The 21646-nt window shown below is 45.8% G+C and overlaps 7 protein-coding genes across 7 annotated transcripts; 5 read left to right on the forward strand and 2 right to left on the reverse strand.

The window, feature by feature from the left end:
- Positions 1-371: 371 nt before the first annotated feature.
- BDV37DRAFT_276997 (uncharacterized protein) lies at positions 372-761 on the reverse strand (the record flags this gene model as incomplete). Its single annotated transcript, XM_032085673.1, has 2 exons — positions 372-503; positions 573-761. 2 exons carry the CDS (start codon positions 759-761, stop codon positions 372-374), a joined length of 321 nt encoding a protein of 106 aa, XP_031934672.1.
- Positions 762-3804: 3043 nt separating this feature from the next.
- On the forward strand, positions 3805-8342 carry BDV37DRAFT_265832 (patatin-like phospholipase family protein). Its single transcript, XM_032083841.1, has 7 exons — positions 3805-4103; positions 4177-5227; positions 5332-5883; positions 6005-6340; positions 6516-6570; positions 6628-6654; positions 6708-8342. The coding sequence occupies exons 2-7, from the start codon at positions 4222-4224 to the stop codon at positions 7669-7671; spliced, it is 2940 nt and encodes a 979-aa protein (XP_031934673.1). The 5' UTR covers positions 3805-4103; positions 4177-4221; the 3' UTR covers positions 7672-8342.
- A 634-nt stretch (positions 8343-8976) lies between these two features.
- BDV37DRAFT_289498 (uncharacterized protein) lies at positions 8977-9720 on the forward strand (the record flags this gene model as incomplete). Its single annotated transcript, XM_032088484.1, has 1 exon — positions 8977-9720. The coding sequence occupies one exon, from the start codon at positions 8977-8979 to the stop codon at positions 9718-9720; it is 744 nt and encodes a 247-aa protein (XP_031934674.1).
- Positions 9721-11516: 1796 nt separating this feature from the next.
- On the forward strand, positions 11517-14418 carry BDV37DRAFT_289499 (uncharacterized protein; the record flags this gene model as incomplete). The annotated part of the gene is made up of 4 exons (XM_032088485.1): positions 11517-11687; positions 11738-11812; positions 11929-12047; positions 12120-14418. The coding sequence occupies 4 exons, from the start codon at positions 11517-11519 to the stop codon at positions 14416-14418; spliced, it is 2664 nt and encodes an 887-aa protein (XP_031934675.1).
- A 2788-nt stretch (positions 14419-17206) lies between these two features.
- Positions 17207-17932, forward strand: BDV37DRAFT_265838 (uncharacterized protein). Its single transcript, XM_032083842.1, has 2 exons — positions 17207-17382; positions 17431-17932. The coding sequence occupies exons 1-2, from the start codon at positions 17212-17214 to the stop codon at positions 17824-17826; spliced, it is 567 nt and encodes a 188-aa protein (XP_031934676.1). The 5' UTR covers positions 17207-17211; the 3' UTR covers positions 17827-17932.
- On the reverse strand, positions 17932-18507 carry BDV37DRAFT_292173 (uncharacterized protein; the record flags this gene model as incomplete). Its single annotated transcript, XM_032089125.1, has 1 exon — positions 17932-18507. The coding sequence occupies one exon, from the start codon at positions 18505-18507 to the stop codon at positions 17932-17934; it is 576 nt and encodes a 191-aa protein (XP_031934677.1).
- A 1778-nt stretch (positions 18508-20285) lies between these two features.
- On the forward strand, positions 20286-21243 carry BDV37DRAFT_289502 (class I SAM-dependent methyltransferase; the record flags this gene model as incomplete). The annotated part of the gene is made up of 7 exons (XM_032088486.1): positions 20286-20416; positions 20465-20526; positions 20575-20610; positions 20667-20789; positions 20838-20860; positions 20913-20950; positions 21000-21243. 7 exons carry the CDS (start codon positions 20286-20288, stop codon positions 21241-21243), a joined length of 657 nt encoding a protein of 218 aa, XP_031934678.1.
- Between the last annotated feature and the right edge of the window lie 403 nt (positions 21244-21646).

Genomic DNA, 21646 nt, shown 5'->3' on the forward strand with positions numbered 1-21646 from the left:
TAACTATAAAACACCGCACCGTTTGATTCTTAGGTTGTATCATCAGGGTTAATTGTTTTCCATCTCATCCCCTAGTTATATAGTATGAGTAGTCTTTGATATGCGCGGCAAACTACATCCAGATTATATTAATATTCACAGCCCTTCTTCTATCAGCTATTTGTTATAATCTATAACTATTCTTTTTAGCTGGGCTTGTGTCGAAATATTTTATTTTATTAAAAGTAACGAAATATCGAGATAATACTAGAATAGGTTGCTATCAACTAAAGACATTTAAATAAGCCGGCCCTGTCAGACTTCAAAAGATCCAGGCCAGAGAGTCTCTGCCTATAGCTTAAACCAGCAAGGTATAATAGCTCTGCAAAAGTCTATTTCTGGTCACCAGCAATAGCAGGAACGTCCACTTCGAGCCGGTCAATCAACCTTAAGGGACGGCGTTCGCGTAGTCTCCTATCATAATCACGGAGTCCTTTCCAGGTCGGGCGATGAGATGCACGCATCTGAGTAAATTATCGTCAATGTATGTGCGAATAATTATGTCAAAAGACTGAGGGGAAATGCAAGCTTACTATTTGGCGGTCTAAAGAGCCGAATAATTCGGATTCTGAAGATCGGAAAACGGAGCTCCGAGCTCCAGCGCAGATTACTATCCACACATCAACGCCAAATTGACTGAGCTCGCTGCACTTTCTGAAAATGGTCTCCCGACGCCGGGAGACATTGCGAAGGCCTGGAATGCTCCTTTTCTTTCGGTACATGGCACAGTAGATGTCATTAACAGAAATATGTGTATATGTCAAGAATTATTATCAGGATAGGTAGAAATATATATTGATAATGGTTTCTCTCACTGGGTTAGGGATTTAAAGAAGGTTCTAACAACCAGTTTGACTGTATTATGTATAGACACTGAAGTATGTAAAAGGCAATAACCAAAGTGCATATCTTTTAATTATATTTAACTGGAAATTAGAAGACTGTAGGCACTAATCTATAACTAGCTTAGCTTACCACAGGTGATACACTAAGATAGCCTTGGCTAGTCATGTACGAGTGGAGTTAGTGGAGAAAATTGAAAGTAGGACTGTTGTGTCAGCGCTAAGTGGCCCGGAAAGTATGTTCTTCTGCCCGCTAAGTGGGCATATACCACCAAATCTATGAGATTAAGGCACCTTTCTACAATAAATAGTACTACGGAATAGATATATTGTTTATAATATTACCACTCTACCAGAGTATTGGGCTGGTATAAACCTAAAGAAGCATTCGCGTTATTGAAATAAGGTACCGATGAGCTATTTCACTACTAGGTTGTATATAAGCCGATAAATATACCGTAGAATGATTATATGAATCAAAAGTCTCCCGTTGCCTTTCTTTCCGTTCAGCTATCATATATATCTTCTACTAATGCTGCCTAATTAGGCCTCGCGCTGCTGTTCTTCCTAAGCGATTTCTTTCCCACAGTCATGGTGATAGATTTAAGCAACGGAAGCAACATAATCAATCTAATCAAGGATTTCAACCTACGTGACCATCTGACATCTCTATAGTTAACCAATTTTGTTATACTTAGGATGTCAGATATATAGAATACAAAGCGAGACAGAAGACACACTTTCTAATCTCGGAGGTCTAGAAAGATAAGGGCACCCTTCGACATTTTTGTACCAGCCCTGGGTCAGCGATATAAAGGCACGATTCTATCCTATAGATTTATAGAAGATTACCTTTATGGTTAATATAAAACAAGGCTGATCTCCTTTCTGCTACCTTTCACAAACTTTCTTGTGTGATCTCTTGTTCCATCGGTATAGCTTTCTGTACTATCTGTGAAGGTGTTTGGTGCGTTTTGTCTTTGAAAATGCATGCCCAGAATTCTGAGCCTACCATAGCAAAGATTGCAGAAACAGTTACTCGAGTTCGAATCGCAGGGCCATATAGTCGGCCAGAAAACCAGACTACATTTATATCGCGCCATCATAAGTCTGGAATGGAAGATGCCTTGTCCCGAGTCAGCTCGCAGGAGAGAGGTATCTGGAAAAAGCGAATGGCAGTACTGGTTTTCATCGTTCTTTCCCTAGCATCGCTAGTGGTGGTGATTTTGTCTATTTCCTTCCTATGTAGTCCAATAGTAAAGAAACGAGGGATTGCAACCATTCATGTTCGTTGTACTTGCCAGGACTGAGATGATCTCTGCGCTTATACTGATATTTCTTTGCAGGTTAACTGGACAAATCCCTTTCCACAGCCACTTACCATGAAACCTCGCCAGCTGCCTGATCCTCTACCGCCCAATGCACAAGATCTAAATGACAATATGAAGAGTATTGTTGAAAGTGTACCGACCACGGTAATGACCAAGCCTGTCGGAGTACCCACAATGGTAACAGAAGGAATTGAAGCCCTCGCGACAGCAGCTGCCCATATACCTGGAATGCATCCTGGACTCGATAGCGTCCCCGAATCGATATCTATTGGCACCCAGCAGCTGTGTATTGGGTTCATTTCAAACCGAACAGAATGCCACCCCCTTCCCGCAAACATATCCACTACGTTACGAGCGCCAGTGGAATCTATCCTTGGGGATACTTTCGAACGTCTGCAGCATTTTGGAGATCTGGCGGCCGGTAGGGTTCTGGGAAGTGCACGGCCTGCAATTTTAATTGGGCTTTGCCTGGTGCTTCTTAACATGTTCGCCACAATATTCTTCACGATGGGACTATGGTCCAGCTACAAATGGATAAAGTGGGCAGTTATGGTGGTGTCTAGTGCAGGGTGTCTTGGTTGTTTTATTGTCTCAACTATTTTTGTGCTCGGGCTTCAGTCAGCAATTCAGAAGGTTATTCAGAGCAGCTTGCCTCTGAGTACCACTGTGGATGAGGGACCAGCAGGACAGTACAGTGTAGGGGCCATGTGCGTCGCTGTGGTAATCTTTGGATGCACCATTGCATTCAGGGCCACATGACGTAAAGTGCCCTGGATGCAAGAAGGGGGGATATGGATATTATTTCAGTTGCGTTGGTACCCTTAACTAACTAGTACTTGCTTCCGTCCCTTTCTCATGCTTTGAATTCGAATTAGATAGTACCAACATAGTCATTTTTGGGACGGCGACAGCAATCCACTATTTATTCGATTCCACTAGCTCATGAGTCATCTATCATGTACTGAGTGATATCGTCTCGAGGAGCTGCCGGAGTAGGTGTCGTGTAATTGAGTAGCTGGTAATGATATGCTCTTTGGTCCTTATAGGAAGGTAACTAGTTATGTTATGATATATATAGAGAACTACCAATTCTAATTTTAGTGACCATCACGAATCATACTTTTAACTTATGCAGCGTATACTTACCCAGGTTTCCATAAGATACAAGTTAAGATGAGCCTGATGACATAAGCTCCAGTATCAGTCTGCGGTATGGATCCCACCGGGTCACATGCAGGGTTCAAAAAAAGCTTGGCGGTGCTCAACTCGGCATCCGGAAAAACCTAAACAGGGTTCAAGAGGCGGTAATAGAATCCTAGAAATTTTAAACCCTGTTCAACATATTTTTAAACCTTGTTTGAACTAAATTCTACTTAACTTAAAATTCTATAGATTTTAATAAGTAGAAATAGGTAATATATTCTTTTAAAATATTTTTAGCAGAATTAATTTTTAATTTTTAATTTATTTATATATGCCAAGATTCTATATCTATTGAACGGGATTCAAAAATATAAGTTTAGCCCCCGCTAGGCCTATACACGGGAGAACTTCAACGGGGTTCAGAGGCGGTGCTAGGGGCGGTGGCAGAACTTTGAGCACCGCCGAGATCTTTTTGGACCCCGTTCAAATGTGACACGGATCCGACAGCCGGAGCTAAAAACCCTGATCATCCCGACGGGTAACCAAAAACATCTGACATCCCAAAATTTGCTGAATAGAAAGTACTCATTTCTCCTATATTTTTTTGTGGTGCGTTCATCTGGCATAAAATGTATATACCGATGCGCGAAACTGGCTTCATCCTAGGAAACAAACCGAATAGCGATAGTGACCATGGTGAAAAAGCGCTCTAAGCGCCTGGGACATTGCGACCGGTACGGCCGTCAAGGTGAGCTACTGTTTTTGATCTTATTATATAAGGTTGTCTCTGCCCGTGGACTGACTAGTAGGTTGTCACATAGAAGTCCCATATCGACAACTCTTTGATCAGTCGCGCATCTTGCTCAATGCGCTCCAAACGCCAACAGTCTTGGTTCCAATTCGTTACAGAGGAAGTGGGGGCATCGCTGATCTATGATCCGAACTGCCTACCACAGTTGATAAACTCGACCGACGCACCACACCGGCGCCATCCAGCCTTGGTCTCGTTTCTGGGCCGGGGCAAGAAAGACAGAGCGTTGCGTTCCCTGTTTGCGGACAACCTACCAAACAGCACCTCAGCCTTCGGCTTCAGGCTACGCGTGGACCATCGCACACTATACTCTGGACGCCCGATTCTCTTTACGGATGGTGACCCCAACCAATCCCCGCAGCCACCAGACGTCGGTGGCCTGGCGGGCGTTGAAAAGATTCCTATTGCCTGGGCATCTAGCAGTGGCGCACAGATAGTCGACACCATGGTGACAAGATTTCTGCTACCAGCATCCCATGTAGTTTGCATCTTTGCTGAAGATATCGGCGGGTTGGCGGGGGTGCAGGCCCTCCTACGGCGCTGGATCGCTATCGGGCCACAGGCGACGCAGCCAGCACTCCGTCCACGCCTTCTCGTGGTAGTCGAGACGAAAGAAGTCATCAGCTGGGATGAGTCCCTTGGGGATCCCCACCTCGCTGGCGTTCTCGCCCCGCCACCCGACGCACCCGAAGTTTTTGCTGGAATTCATATGTTGCATGTGTCACCAGCCTCCGTGCTCTCGGATGAGGCCCGGTACCGGCCACTGAAAGAAGAACTGTTCAAAGCGCTGGATGTAATGGAGCGGGATCGGAGGGAGTGTGGGCTACATTTTTCAGCTGCCCATCTACCAGGGCTCCTGGAGAAAGCGATCCGACACACCGCGCAGGCTCATGACAGGACATTCAATCTCATTAGGACCGGCCGACCTCCGCCTCGTCTCCTGGAGTGGACGTTTCACATCGGCCACTTTCTGCGCCAAGGAAACAAGGTGCCAGTGGAGGCTCAAGACATCATCATATCGTCCAGCTTGATCTTGGATGCCTTTCCGCCAAACATGCATGGTATGATGCCCTAATGATAGTGCAGGCTGGATCCGCGCCGCTATTATCACCTCAGTATCTCAGCTCGTACACTCTAGAGGCCGATGCTAACGCCCGTGGTGCAGAGTTCCATCCAATTGATCTGTTCCGAGAGCTCTACCGGCAGCCGTGCCTCGATGCGCTTAAGTCAGTGGTTGGCGACGAAGCTGCCGTGCATCGAGTGCAATCCCTGGAGTCGCTGGTCGTCGATAGTTATATTGACATGATTAATCGGGGCACGTCGGCCCTAGGCCTTCATCAAGGCCAGCAGAAGCAACATCGCTTACTCTTCCAGAACCTTTTCAGTAATCAAACATGTCTAGGTTGTCTGCTCTCTAGCCCACAGCATTCTCTCGCCTGTGGTCATGCCCTCTGCGACGCGTGTGTCGAAAGGTATGGTCAACCTCCACCGCGGGCAGAATCCACCTATATTCTTGAGGCTTGCCCGCTCTGCCGACAGCCCTGCCTGACTTCAATAGTCCTTTTGCCACGGACTGCGGCGGTAAGAGCCCTCACTGTCGACGGCGGCGGGATCCGTGGGATCGTTTCCCTTCAGATTCTGCTGATTCTTCAAAATTTACTGGGCCCGCATTGTCCACTGCCCGACCTAATCGACGTCGCATTTGGAACCAGTGCAGGTATGTTACCCCCCCGGGAGGCGGGCGCCGCCGCCGTAAGCTTCCGACCTCCCGCACTGTCGTTGTCCCCATCTCTCGAGCTTGGCTGATCCAGTGTGACTGCTTATATCGACGCGCACAGGTGGCTACATTGTGTTAGATATTTTTGCCATGCGAAAGAGTGTTCTTCATTGCTTTGAGGCTTTCCAACGTCTTCTATTTGGCTTCTTCAGTAGCCAGCAGCATGGCTGTCGATTTCTTTCATGGCCACGTCAGATCATACGCGGTGTCACCAACCGTGGGTTGTATGATACAAACCAGGTTGAATCGCTTCTGCGAACGCACTACAGTTGCACAAGGCGACTTTTTGGGCCAGATGTACCAACGAGCACCAAAATCGCGGTCACCACCACCACCCAGCATGGCCCAGTGATATTGACCAATTACAAACCCGCTGTCCACAGGCCGGAAACTGCGGGTAATAGTCCCAGTTTCAGCTCACTCAAATAAATAGGGTTTTCATTTCTCCATTCCTCCCTTACCCTCCGTTTGATCCCGGCATATCTCAACCCATCTGACAATCCATTTACTCTGGTTCTTATCTGCACCACTATTACTAGAATCCAGTTTACTAATCATAAGCTTCCTTACAGGCTATCGTGAATTCATCGCGCATACTCCGAACGAGGAGCCGCTTCTTTGGCAATGGTCAGTACGAATCACCACCTGATGGTCCAATTTGTTCAGCTAACAAGCCGGATCAAGTGCCCGCGCTACATCGGCTGTTCCCGGGTAAGGCTAGGCTGTCCACCATTTACTAAATAGTTCGGCTTAACATAATCCAGCCTCTTTCGGCCGTTTGCCCTGGCGGCGCTCGGTGACTGCTGGGATGGTGGCCTGAGGCACAACATGCCCGCAGAACTTTTCCAGGTCGAGTTGCAACACCTGTGGCCCTGGCGGCCACCTCTAGGCTGTCTCCTGTCGATCGGAACGGGCGTAAGAGATCGCGACCGCCTGGAACGGTCTACTACTACCCCACTCTCTGGCACTGCCCCTCACGAGCACTTTCTTCGGCCGATGTTATCCAGCTTCATGGACAGCATGGACGGCGCGGCCGCTTGGCTGCGCTTCTGGAATCAGGCCGATCGCTCAGTGCGAGACGCATCCACCCGGCTCGACGTGTTGCTTACAGGTACTGAGCCCCTCTTGAATGCTGCTCACCGAATGGACGACCTCATCCAGCAGACTATCAAGCAGGGAGTGGGGGACCATGGCCGCCAAAGCCTCATACGTCTCCTTGCTCAAAGCTTGTTTTTCGAACTTACATCTGCCCCACATATTGAGAATGATGGAGCATCATATAAATGTACAGGTTCAATCCGATGTCGTGTTTCTGGTCAAACATTTCTTGGTGCTCTCCGGCGCTTGGATACCTCGCGAAAGGAGTATGTTCTTGGAAGCCGGCCCTTGGGCATGAGTGTGACTGAAGGCTCGATTTGCCCAGGGTGTAGCCGCTACTGCGTACCCGTGCGCTTTTCAGTTTCGAATATGGATGACAAGATCGCACTCTCGATTCGACTGGCAGACGGACAGCGGTACTCCATTGGGGGTTTTCCCCACCCAGTGCGGTGGTTTATGCACCGCCAGGGACTCACCCCCATGTATGGCTTTGCCGGCGACGGTGTCAATACTCGAGATGATTGTCAGACTTGCACCAAACGGATCCTTCGGCGCGAAGGTCTCCGGATTACACAGCTGCAGGCTCGCAGAAAGTTGCGTATTGCTCATGCAATCCAACACGCTACCTAATAAGCCCCTATTAGTATGATGCCCGATCTGTTAAAGGTAACAGATCTTCCCCTTCCTTGAGTAGACAGCTACTTTATGTTTTTCCCCTCGACTTTTCTTATCATTCATTTATGATGAGACCATTGGTGCTACGTCACTTCATTCAACAGCTAAGAGTTAAAACTTCCGTTATAGGAGGATGAAATTGATTGTATACTTACTGGTTTTGTCTCTGAACTTAAGATTTCCTATAGATTTCAAAAGATCATTACAATTCTCTTAGGGTTACACATAATTGGCAATCCCCCCCTCCCCCAAGGAACAGCAGAACAATCCCTGGGCAGAGGATGCTTCAAGGCTGGTATGTAACTCAAACAAATAGTAGTAATAATAACAGTCTTGTCGTTGCATATGGACCCCATCAAGAGCGGTACACAACTTGAACCAAAATATATTACTCCATATACAATTGCAGTCAATGTATTCAAGAACTAGAATATAGAATGCTGTGGATTCATGCACCCGGTTCGGGTATTCCCGGTCGGTATAAATTATTATCTCGGACCTACATTTGTTACTACTAGTTCGGCCTATCTATAGATACATACTCTATCACTGCTTGAATAGCAACCTAGCCACCTGGCTAACCCGTTTATCCTACCTATTATATATAGACAAACCGGCCACTGAACAGCCTTTTATAATGGTAGCTAGTAGACGATGTACTAAAGTAAGCTAGTACAGAGGATTCTAATACCATTTACTGTAAAGCCTTTATATAAATTAGAGATCTATTAGTTATAATAAGGGATCAAGAATTACCTTTCTTACCTATCACTATTTACTAGCAGTTGGTGAATATATACTCATCAGGGTAGAAGACTTGTCAGGTAGGTCAGGATTCTTAGGTAAAAAGGCAGACACTAGATAGAAGACTAATTCTTACTTTTTCTACTACCAGTATATAATAAGAAAGACCTCATGTTCTCTGTACAGGATCAGTCATGTATACAGTCTACCATGCGCTATTGGAAAGCCGGCGGATATAGTTACTGAAGTGCCCATAACACAGCCACTAGGTACCGTTACCATTTACTCTGCGACAATGCCTACCTTTAGCATGCTCTACCTAGATATCCTTGTTTAATTGACATATCCTCTCTAAGCCTATCTCTGTATCTTTCGCTACTGTCCTGTTATTAAGGGTGACATTCCACCAGTAGTGAGCACACTCCTTCTACTATAAAACACTATCTGTCCCTAGATCCTTTTCGTGTAGGGTCATTGCTACAAAACTTCACTTGTCCTTCTGTACGATCTACCAAGATGCGAAGCCTCCCGCGTGAGATACTTGACAATATTGCCAAATTCCTATCCCCTTTTCAGGTCAAAGCCATGGGAGACTCGTTCGGGTTCGTTGATGAGAATCAGTCACACCGTCTCTGGAGAGCCATATTTAAAGATGAAGTATGGCTGAAAAAGGCAATTGGCTATGGCGCTGAGCCTGTGCTTATTGGTTCTCATATAAATGATGTGGCTGCCCAAACAGGAAGAAAGCGACCGGTTTACATAGTTCTACATACCAACGACTTTTCAGGTGACACATTTCATGATGGCATGCCCTCTTTACTTCAAAGTTTGAGGAACCGCCACTCATACAATGAAAAGACTCATGAGGTGACTCTACCCAAGATCAGTTGGCGAAATGCAGCCAATGAAAAACTTACAATCCCCAAAATTATACTCAATGTCTACGACATTGCGAAAGGTGCAGAGACGATGGAGCTTGAGGGTAAAAAAACTCGAAAGCTCTTTGAAAAGGCAACTTTTACATCAAAATATTCCTTCTACACGTGTCCTAAAATCCAGACCTTGGAAAGAAAGGATATTTACGGGATTGGAGGGGCAGTTTCCGAGATTAGCGGGCTTACCCCCATTTGTGTCTTTAACCTTCGAACAACCAGCAAAAAATGGCAAATCATATTTTGCGAGCCGGGTTACCGAGGTGGTACCCCGTATTACGAAGGCGAGAAGTACAAGCCGCACACAATTCTTGGGTGGCGACGCTAATTTAATATAATGCAAAGTGGGTAAAGGAGCAATTTAAACAGTATAGAAGGAAAGAAGAGAGTACAGTACCTGGGCATTGTTTTTATAAGTTAGTGTATGTTAAACGTGGAAACTTCTTATATTCCAGTTCTAGTTGATTGAGTTGCTCTCATAACTTAGGTTATATCGGTGTGGGAAGATAGCCCATGATGGTATTGATGCTTCAAGGTTTAATTCTTAATATCCTATCTTAAGCTTTCTAACTTGCTGTTGTGGGCGTAGGCGGAGACCCGCTTTAGCAGCCGGAAGAGCCCTTTTTCCGGGCCGCCCGACGATCCCTACCAACAGGCTATAAGAACCTAATAGGTAGTATCTTATTTTCCTAGAGAATTGAATTCAGCAATATAGTTGTTCCGTTAATTATTCATAAATATGGAGTAGCTTACGGAGTAGTGTCTGCTGGTACAGGGGTTAGTGTAGATATAAGTTATGGATATCTAAGGCAGGGGATACTAGTTGGCTGGTCTACTGAATACGGCCCGGTATATTGAACAGCCTCTAAGCGGTCCATAAAGATAATACTTTATTTACTAAAGAAGATTATCAATTATCAGTCACTGTTCGTTAAGCTTTTATCAGAAATCGGTACGATTCAATGACCGAGATTTTGAAACAGCGCTCCAAAACTGGCAGGAGATTATGTAATTAGAAAATTGTTGAATAGAATAGAACAACGCCACGTTGAAGACAGGTAATAGCTCTCAGTGGCGCTGGCTATCTCCATTGCATAACGAGAAAAAATTAAAAGAGAGTTTTGCAAATAATACGAACTAGGTTAAACCTGCGGCAGATAGTTCAACCGTGTTATATCTATCGGTGCATACCGAGTGAACGTCCTTCAGTGGTGACGCAATTTACACTGGTCCTGTATGTTCTAGAAAAACCTTCCCACTACAAACAGCTTGCCAAGAGTAAAATGAAACCCAAGTACCCATTATGCCAAGCCTTTAACATTGTAACACTACCTAGTGTCATAGACTCCGTAAATTACCCCATATCAACTCTGCACTAAACCGCACCACGTGGATTGCTGCTCCACGGTTCAAGGTTCTTCTTTTTCCCCCGATATTAAAGGTCGAACAATTATATGAGAGGATATCTATCACTTAAAGTTCTTCTATAGAATGCAATTGGTATAGATGCCGTGTGATGTTTACTAATAGGCCCTCCACGTCTTTTCCCACGCAAATTAAACCGCTCAAAGGGCTGCGGTCGCGTAGTTCTAAGACATGAAAATGGCGCAAACTCTAGCCTTGCGAAGGGATTGTGAGCGACATTGTGGGGCATAGGGTATCCTTGATCTGCGGCATACAATCAGCTCTAGTGGTCCTGCGATCTTGTTTGGTAATATCATCTACGATCGACCAGGGGTTCCATATCTGGAGCCATGGAAACATCAGGGGCTTTGGCGACTCATGATGCATCGTTGCAACTTATGTCTCAGATCTCTCTTGCCTTGCCAATCTGTACCCACAATCTCCTTAAGGCGTGGTGGGGTAGCATCGCGGAAACTGAACACTCATGTCTGGCTTTGTCTGTGGATAGATCCTTCGAGGCACACAGGAGGGAACCATGGCACCTGCCATTTCTCGATGGGAGACACGCCATGCGTACCATAGTTGTCTACCACAGGGCGCATAGAGAAATGGCGAGTGAGGCATGGGTATATAGCCGGCCATGCACTCGCTCCCAAAGCCGCGCAGGGAATACCTCAACGGTCTTCTAAATGGTTGTGTAGTTTCTACAAACAAAGGAAAATGTCAGTCTGTGACATTCAAGCAATCAAGTCAAAAGAGAACCCCCCATTATCAAGAGAAAAACTGCACGTCCAATGCCATGGATCAGCTGTGGACACGTCTGCTGAACAGATCGGCTGCAGCCCAGATAACGTGTCGGTTCTCGAGCAGAAGGCTTACTGGCAGATTGCAGTACGTGGGCACACTGGATAATGCCAAAAACTCGCTAATAGCCCCTAAAGAAACCATTGGTCGCTGAACTGTGTAGTCAATGGGCCCAAGACTATGAACGAGCGGGTTGCACGGTGGGAGCATTGGTATGTTATAATTTATCATGTGACGCATCCTTGTCATGCTTAAAAGCATCAAAGCGGAAGCTTTATAGATGCAGAAGATGACACTAGGCCGACTACCTCGCTGACCTACATTACAGCTCACGTATCTCCGCAACATGTACGAGGCCTTCCAGCCTCATCGGGCTGTTTACCACGGATCCACCAACCCGCTGGACTATGTCTACGCCATCAACAGTCATCTCCGCGACGATCATCGGTCTGACCAGGTTAATACAATGCATGTGTTTCTTTTCAGTGGTAAAAGGAAAATCTGCTGATGAGAGGACAGTTCGGAACTGCGAACCCCTGCTTGGTGGCAACTCAGTACCGCAACAACCAGCGGTGACGTTAGTTTTGAGACACTGCCAGACGTGCCAAATGAAGGTAGTCCCAAAGCAGCCACTGCGTACAAGGACCAGCAAGACGGAGTGGAGGAGTTACACCCGGCGGGCAGACCCCGGTCTAACGAGGATGGGGTAACCGTGGACAGCGACACGGGTCCATCCGAACACGATGGTGCACAAAGCGACGCATTCCTGGAAAGCCATCCAAACAGTGAGATCAACACCTCGCCGCATCCCGCAGCGGACTTTGCTCGCATAGTGCGAGACGGTATGGCTCAAAAGTTGGGATCACTGCCGCCACTAGTCGATATTACAACTGATGAAGGAGAGATATCGCCCAGCTTGGGTACACCTGGTACCACCGGCAGCGCTGCGACGTACCAGGATCCATTGTTTGTGCCGCCCGATGATCAAGGCGTTAACACCCTACCTGCAACTCCGTGGAATGACAACCAGATATTACCGGGTGCCGTATCGCATGCCAAGACAATTGGGAATTGGTCCTCAGATGCATTCCAGATCCCAACTTTGTATGATCCCGACCTGTTCGTTGACGATTGGGGTGTGCCTGACAACCTCGATCAGGCTATGACCGACACGTCCCCCCTCTCAGCGACGAGCAGGGTCATTCCTGATACAGACACCTACTTAACACCCGATACAGAGAGTCCGACCAGCTGTACGCGCACCTACGAGAGCCTTTATGGGAGGGCGAATGATGCCACAGATCTACGAGATACTCTTGCACAGCAATGGCCAGATACAGACCGTATCATACTCCATGGCAGCATCTTGACACACGCTGATATAGAACAAATCCTGGACGAGCTGCAGAATTATCAGCAGCTATCAATTCCTACAGTTGACTTTCTGAGCGACCATTTTTCATACTATCGACCCCCATTACAAGTATACATTGCTGATACGGCCTGGCCTGACCGTCTACATCGCGGCGTTCTCCGCCTGATACCGATCCCACAGATTATATTACTGCCCACCTATGTACATGGACGCTGGTCATTGATTGAAATTCAAGCCTGCTCTGGAGCTGTGATTCACTACTCCTTTACCTCAATCGAGCCCGGCCTCCACGAGATGTGTGATCCTTGTTATCCTGTCTATCCTGCTTGTACCTCTTGCCGAGACGCTATAGAGGCACTATCTCAACATCTGCGGGATGTGGGTGAACTGTCCCCAGAGTGGAAATTTTATAATCGAGCGATTGCCACCACGAACGGAGATGAGGGAACATGCCTGCTTTGGGCAATAAAGCAGCGTGTCAACGACCAGTCCGTCCAAGAGGAACTGCCAGAGGATTTCCGGGGGAGCCTCAACCGTGAAATCGTAGCGCGGGCACTCCACGCCGCAAGCGAGTCTCGATTATCGTTACCCTCAGCACTGTCGTCCTCCCGCAAACACACCAACGTCTTACCGGAGAAGACGCAGCAACGCTGGTCTGCTGTCACAAGTCAATGGGACACTCCCAATGATATCACTCGTATAAGGGAACGAATAGCCCAGATGCCTCTAAATACCACAGTGCGCATCGGTAGCAAGCAGGCTGACCGGCTACTGCAGTTGGCGTTTACTATCGCATCGCCGCCTGTTCTAGTAGAACTACGGCGTCAGTTACTCCATCTGCGCCAGAAGCAGACAGCAGCTAACAGCAGCTTCCAGCGTACCCCAGCTGGTGTATTCAAGGCCGGTATCTGGCACAAGGACAATAAGTACACATCCCGCATTGGCCTAGCGCTAACCTGCTGGTATGTCCACAACCACCGCCAGCAACGGCACCGGGAGGGCTATCCGGATCCGACCGCTCAGACTGTAGTAGATATCTGTCGCCAGCTCCCCGAGTCGACCCATGATTGCCACCAGGTCGAGGAGAGGGTAAAGGCTTGGTACAAGCGTGCATGGCCTTGGAACCAGCTGGTACGTATTGCCAGCTCGCCCAATGTGCTCTGCTTTCTACCCCAAGGTGTATCCTTTGCAGGAAAGGGTACACTCTCTATGACCGACTACCGGACCCTTAAAAAAGCCCATTTTGAGGCCTTTGAGGTAATATTTAAGGAGTACAGGCCCCGGCTGCTACAGTTTATACCATCTAATTTCTTTGAGGTCTTCCTCTACAACCGTCTCCCAGCGGGCCAGTACAGAATTGAGCAGTGGACAGAAAAGGATATCCTGGCAGAACCGCTGGGTTCGGAGAAATTCGATCGAGCCTTTGATTTGCTCGTTGAATAATGTATTGTCAACTAAAATCTATCAGGTGACACTTTACTGGATAATAAGGAATATCTCCGATTTGACATATATCAGAGAAATAATCCAGAATCTATATAATAGACGGTTTGTAGTTGATCACGTGGTAGACTGACAGTACCGATTTATGTAACAAAAATAAGCACACTTTACTAATTATACATGCAGCTATTTACAGATTAGTGATTCAGTATGATCTTTTCAGGATGTAATTGAAAGGACTTGCCCGTACGATAAGTAGAAGAGTGATGAAACTGGATAAAAAACAAATTCTCAGGCTGCTATTTGAACTAGACTTATCCCTACTAAGCCGAATCACAATTTAGTCGGTAACTTTGCAGATCTAGGGAAACTAGGGACGACGGAGAAGGTAGGATATATCTCAACGGTATAAAGTTTGCTCCTTCATAGAACCTTCCAAGTTCAAGTCATGACCATCCCTATCTAAGACTAGTTTTGTGGGCGGGGGCCGGAAGAACCCTCCTTCCGGGCCACAGAATCCCCTACCAACATTATCTCGCCTGAGTATATCACATTTTCCGTTTTGTACACAATGTGTAACTGCTTAGACGGGTATGCATTTATATGTATCGCTGACAAGTACAATACATTACAGCAATGCAAGTTTTAGGTTTCGGTAAGTATATGGTATTAGCTCCGATACAATTATATGGGTGATCACTGGTATCCACAATGTAAATGCATGCTCAAAGTTAATCCAGGTTGTCTGTATCGTTAGTTTGAAGTCTTATTAGGAACATAAGAACGGCCTAAGTCCACTTCTCTGATATAAATCCATCAAATCTTTTGTTGTGTGTGTATCAACATCCTGTCTCGCTGTACAATGGATCCTCAAGACCACGAACCAGATCTTCTGGCAGAACTTCAACAAAGTACATATTTATTCCTAAAGCTTGGTGGGCGTTTGCCGGAAGACAAACATCTTCCTCGGCCAGCTGATTGTTTTGGGATGAGCCCCGAGCATATACAGGGCTACATGCGTTCATTTCAGGATATGTATTTATTCCCACATCTTATGAAGATGTGGCGTGAACAAAACATCAATATTGACATGTTCCTGAGTCGTCTACGCGAGGAAGTTGGCCAAAATGTGAATAAAAACATCGGACGTTGCTTGTGGAGATTTCGATCGGGCTTACCGCGGTGAGTCTGTCCTATTACATATTCCGTAACGGTCGTACACACAACAGCTAATAGGGTACACATAGAGAGATAATCTTCGTCCATGTCCAACCACTAACCACAGAGTATTGCGAAAGACACTGGGTCATAACCATTGACTGCAATGACATTAAGATCCGTTTAAACCGTACACAGGCCGGTCTGGAGTGGAATCGAGACTCTCATACGGATAACCTTCTCATTACGTATCCTGTTCAAAATCGTCCTAGTCTTCAAGAAATGAAAGAGTGTGCCTCCGGAGTACTAGTTGAGGAACCGGGGCACATGTGCAGCTGTGCATGTTGGGTGTAAGTTCAGAGAGATAGAACTACTTGTTCATGATTCTAATATTATATAGATCCAAGGTTGTTTCGGTCTATCATGCCAGGGGCTTTGTTCGGGACAAATCGCACGATGATGTTCATGTTCGTAATTTGTATTTGAAATTAATTTATAGTGAATTAGAAAATTAAAACACAAATATTTTTAGTTGAACTCTCAACCTCGGCTAAACCTTTATTCTTCTGAGCTCTTCCAAAATGCCTACTATATATTCCTATATTTCCGATTCCTTGGTTTATACCGTCCTTTAGCTTCCCCTTTAACTAGGTTGTAAAATGGATAAGTAGGCACTCGTGCCAGTAATAGAGGAGGGAATTAATAGCATTGAGCCGTTGTGTGCCTGCCCCCTGTAGATACGGAAACGTGCCTGGGTCTATTTTGCCTTATAGAGTCATAGTTGCGTGTTTATATTTCCGCGTGTTCTTATATGTACCAAGGTCAGGTAAAGAACTATACTGGTAACTATATATCCTGAATTATACGTAAGTTAATTGGCTCAATAGCTCCCTCAAGTAGTTAATTCTATTTATCCACCTTATAAATACTATCCCGCCCATACGTAATCACAGTTATATTGGTATTAATACCGATATTTACTTCTCCTGCGGAAAGCTGAGCTTTCACTTAAAGAGGTGCCTGAACACGGTCTCACTCCTTTGAACTTGGCAAGATTATGATAGCCCATCTATATTATATATTATATTGTATGTTACCCACGATGTATGTATTCGTTGTAAGCAAAGTTGATCATGTGTCTTCAAGCGTATATATACGAGGATAACCATATTGCTGTGGGTTGGAAAGTGCACTTGGTCTAGGATTTGCTCTTGGAGGAAAACCTTTATCTGCCCCGGAATCGGCAAAGCCTTTCATTCCTGGTCGCAAGCCACCCACTTGTATCGGTATGCTTGCCCGGGCCAACGAGGCTAGAACAAACACTTATTTAGTCTACACAACAGCTGAGATTTGGGACGTATGCGGTAGACCTTCGATCGGAAATTTGTGTGTGATTTACGAGATCCACTGGATAGGCTATGTAGCATAGCGTAACAATGCGGTGTGGATTGTGTTATGAAAAATATAAATAGGAGCCCAGTCACGATCTTGGATTTAGTATTGAAGTGTTTTATATCTACACAGTTCTCCAGTGGATAAACCTGCTTAGTCACCTATACGTCACACAATATGGATGAAATGCCCAACCCCGCTCACCATCCGATTTTTGAGCCGCATGGCGATGAAGTGTGGGCAATGCAGAATCTGGGATTTGAGAGATACTACAGGCAAGGCTCTCCACCTGAAGAAGTGGTGAGGGCTGTGGAGGAGGCCTATGAGCGAGAGACAAAATATCACGAATCACCAACGTTACATTGCCTTGGGGGTAATGAATGCGAAGTCTTCTTACGATGTAGAGCTCCAGAGGTAATGTTGTTTGTAGGCTAGGAGAAATCGTAGCTAACATCAGGCTAGATCGAAGGAATCATTGAACGAACACTAGGAGTGGAGTTCAGCAAACTGAAACGACAACAACCGGTGATCTTTCAGGGTGAAGATGGCCAGTCTGATTATAGAATGGCACACCCTTCCGGCATCGGGGCAGATGGGTTTTCGGTTTTCGGGGTGGTAAGAGGCTCCGCATCTATTGTTTTGTATCCTGGGTTTCTTGGAGAGCCTACGGCCCGGTATGAGCCCAAGCTCGACAACACTGAATTGCTGGCTGTACCGGGTCAAACCTTCGTCGAAATCAGACCCACTGGTGATGTTCTGATGGTTTGGTGGGGATTCTCTAGAGAGCTCATCCTGGCTAAAGCTGCCTCGCCTTTTGCTTTGCCCTTCATGGTTTTTGATCCGCGGGGGAGAAGCTAAGATCACGGGGCTTGGATGCGTGTCCTATTGGTTTATAAATATACCGTTAGCTGAGATGATCATGAGTTATGCTTACCAACAGTCAGAAAAAGGGAACTCATACTCCTATATACTCACGGTGTTGTAAAGCTGTCGGTACTGATGGAATTCTTCTATCATTCCTTTATTGCTATTGAGGGTAGGCATAAAGCTGCCTGATAAGAGATCTATTAGTCGAAGGATCTCTCTATCAGGAAGCCATAGGAGCTTCGCCAGGGATGGGAGGAGGACTATCGAACAATCTTCCACCCCAACGCCTCTTTCGATCTTCCGGAGTTGGCGTCCACAACGGAAGAAATTTGCGGTCACGTAGTTGTGCTCCATACCATAACAGCGGGAAAGATGAGGCGCAAGTCCTAAGCTGCTGGCCGTGATTGTAGTTGCAAAGCATTCTACTTCTAACTGCTCTAGTCTCTGGGCCCAACAAAGGCAGGTCAGCAGACGGATGAAGAGATCCTCCAACGTAGGATGCTTGCCCTTCTGACCGAAGCCCAAGCCCAATCTCCGGTTTTGCTTTGCTGCACGGGCTATGTGTAAGACTAACCCGCTTTTGTCATAAGCAAAAAATGCTTTTAGAGATGCAAGACCTTGGACTGTTTCACGAAGGATATCCTCGGCTGTGTAGGCATGGCGCTGGGACATATCGATAGTCAGGGGAGGGGCTGTGTGGAAAATGGAAGAGGCGGGTTACTTGTGTCCTTCTTTATTACTTAAGATTACAGAAGGCCAGAAGTTAATTGTTATGGGTATTTCCACTTTTGGTATAGAGTATATATTCTTTAGCATACCACACAGTAATTGATTTTTAAGTCCCACATGTAGTACTTTTGTAACCCGTTAAAAATAGAGTTTGAAGCTAAAAGACACTTGTCCGTAGATGGTATAATTCATATGAGCTGGTACGCTCTCTTATTGGACTCTCAAAATACTCTGCGCCTTCGTGATCGAGGCGGGGGTCGTATCCAGTAGCAGGGACAACGCGATGGCGATCACAGCGCCGTCTCCGATGGCCTGCGCGGCTCCCTCCGCAAGATGAGGCAGCGTCGGGTGGCAAGCATGAGTACTTTGCACAAGCCCTCGAATTTATGGGCTGGTAATTATTTGTAAAGGATGATCTATCCAATCCCGTTACAACAATAGTCAGTTGTCATTTCCTGCAATGGTTCCCTACCTTGGGTCTCTGTTTCCCTGACCAAACTAGGAGCTCAGGAAGGCACCATTCCGTCCTAAAGTATGTACACTTTCCATAGTCTTTTGGGCCTGGATACCGTGGGTAGCTAGAGAGGATGGATATCGTCTACTGTTTCTCTACTTTTCTGTATGTTTTGCAAAGCCTTACATAGATGATCGATCTCGCTACTATTACCTTGCAAACGCTTCGTAATCTGACCCACTATATATAACCAGCTTTTACTACAACTTATACGTTTATCCTTCCAGAAAAACCCGGCATATCCAATTCTCTGTATATTAGATTCTGGCCCCCTTACGTGACGATGTGTTGTCCGTGCGAAAAAAGACTAGGTATGCAAAGGGTAAATGGAATATTTGCGGTAGAGAAATTCTAAATATCACATGGACAAGTTTAGCTTGGAGACGAGTCAACTAATATTGGTACAGATATGTTAATGTATATATTTTTAAAATGGTGTGTACGCCGATAATAACTGTTGCTCTGTATTTCAGTAACTGTTCCAGCAGGGTCTGAATGTGCTTATATCATGGAAACTCAAATAAGCGGCCAGATATTGATACTGAGATATTCAACAATGACAGCCCAGGTTATACTGTTGTATATACCTAATTATTCGTGAGCAGATGAATACCCATGTTCCTATTTTAGCCCGCGGCGTTTCTTCCGTAATTAAATTCATATATCTTGAACTAAGGGTGGAACAACGCTAGGTATCCCACCTGCAGCCAGCTGCTTATACCCGTATTGACAGAGTACTCCGTATGTAACACAGTTGGGCATGCCCGAAAATATGCAAAGCTGACCCGTATCTGATATCGTTTGTATAGTAACTTAGTACGCAGCTGACTCGTTTGTCCTTAGCTGTTTCTGATTGGCTTGAGATGCTCCAATGTTGTTTTCTAGCCCTTGCAAGGCATTCCTTTTTCTTTTCCCAAAAAAAAAAAAGAAAAGAAAAGAAAAAAAGAAAAGGAGAAAGGCCTAAAAGTAGACGGCCGCCAACACTTTAAAAATATGAACCAACTATGTGATATTTTATCCTTAGACACAGGCAATGAATTTCCCTCAGATCCATTCCACTACTATTTACTCAGATAAGACGATCTAAACCTGCTTCTTCTTTCATCGGCCTCTGATTATTAGTCCTAAGCCTTCGACCCGTGTTGTCTTTTCTTGTCTCACCCAAGCCTTCATATTAGGGCACTCACCCTATTTATACTGAATTACGATGGATAACACTGCCACTGATTCGGAATCTATGATCGAGGATGTATTTTCGCCTGGTAGTTTATCCACAACGGATAGCTTGTCGTCCATAGACATGGACGACCTACCCTCGCTCGGTGTTGACGAAGAACGGTATCTTTTAGGAAGGCTACTTGTGTCATACTTTCTAACTTAGTCTAGTGGCATGGACACCGTAGGGACGATACAGAGGAACGGAAGAGAATACTATGGGGAACAATTAGGTTAGTTCTTTTGGTGTGACTCTGTTCATGAGTAGCTAACACTGGAAGACCGATATCCTTGGCCCACGGACTTAGAAGCGCGGGGTCGGCAGTGTGGGCCTCCTAGAGACATTGAAACGTCTTGCGTTGACAAATGATAGGTGATATGCATGAAATTGCGCTTGCCCACTTTGACGGACATCTCTTCCATGCTCCGATTGTTGAAGAACCAGAGAAGGTCCTTGATATCGGTACGGGGATCGGAGCTTGGGCAATTGACTTTGGTGAGAAATGACTTATACTAGCTTTTTGACATAGCTAACATGATACAGCGGATGCATTTAGACACTCAACGGTGAGCACCTATGGCATGACCGCACGATCCTACAGAATCTTATATCCTATAGGTCACTGGCATAGACTGGATCTATATACAGGCCGATTTGTATGTTATGGAATGGTTATTCTCTAGGCAATCTGCTGACTTCCCATAGAGGCACTCCGAACGTCCATTTTGTTCTTGACGATTTCGAGTATTATCCTGAGTGGCATAACGCCTTTCGGAACATCGATTACGTACATATTGGGCAGATTGGGCATCGCGTGCAGAATTTGGGCAACATCTTGGATGGGATAAAGAGGCAAGTGCATGATTTAACTGAATCAGAATATTCGTTGACAATGTGCCCAGATGCTCTAAGTCAGGAGCCTGGGTCGAGTTTGGCGATTGGGTTGTAGAGGTTCAAGAGCTGAACGACCCAGTCCATCAGTGGTATACTGATTTACAACGCGCCCTCGGCCAATATGGATATAATATGGAACTGCCTGTTATGTACGAAAGTACAATGCAGGAAAAAGGCTTTCGTCATATCACCCTCTTAAATCACCGAATCCCTATGTGTCTCAAGGATCCCACCCACACGATTACATCCAGGGCACTTCTACAATGTTGGGCCCAAAGTATAGAGGACCTGAGTATGGAGCCGATGACTTTGATGCTAGGGTACAGCGCGGAATATGTTCGTGAACTCTGCTCTTCAGCAGTCGAGGCAATATTGACTGGTGACACAAACGGATATCTGAATTGGTAAGATCATCATTATAATTTCTATTGATGTATGTATTAACAATCTCTATTTAG

Source organism: Aspergillus pseudonomiae (genome assembly GCF_009193645.1).
Source record: "Aspergillus pseudonomiae strain CBS 119388 unplaced genomic scaffold BDV37scaffold_163, whole genome shotgun sequence".
In the NCBI taxonomy this organism is placed as follows: Eukaryota; Fungi; Ascomycota; class Eurotiomycetes; order Eurotiales; family Aspergillaceae; genus Aspergillus; species Aspergillus pseudonomiae.

Coding starts and splice junctions, on each gene's coding strand:
- BDV37DRAFT_265832 (XM_032083841.1), top strand. CDS start 4,222: ATGCGCTCCAAACGCCAACAGTCTTGGTTCCAATTCGTTACAGAGGAA. Junction 6,341..6,515: donor CCACAGGCCGGAAACTGCGG/GTAATAGTCCCA, acceptor GCTTCCTTACAG/GCTATCGTGAATTCATCGCG. Junction 6,655..6,707: donor GCTACATCGGCTGTTCCCGG/GTAAGGCTAGGC, acceptor AACATAATCCAG/CCTCTTTCGGCCGTTTGCCC.
- BDV37DRAFT_265838 (XM_032083842.1), top strand. CDS start 17,212: ATGCAGAATCTGGGATTTGAGAGATACTACAGGCAAGGCTCTCCACCT. Junction 17,383..17,430: donor TACGATGTAGAGCTCCAGAG/GTAATGTTGTTT, acceptor ACATCAGGCTAG/ATCGAAGGAATCATTGAACG.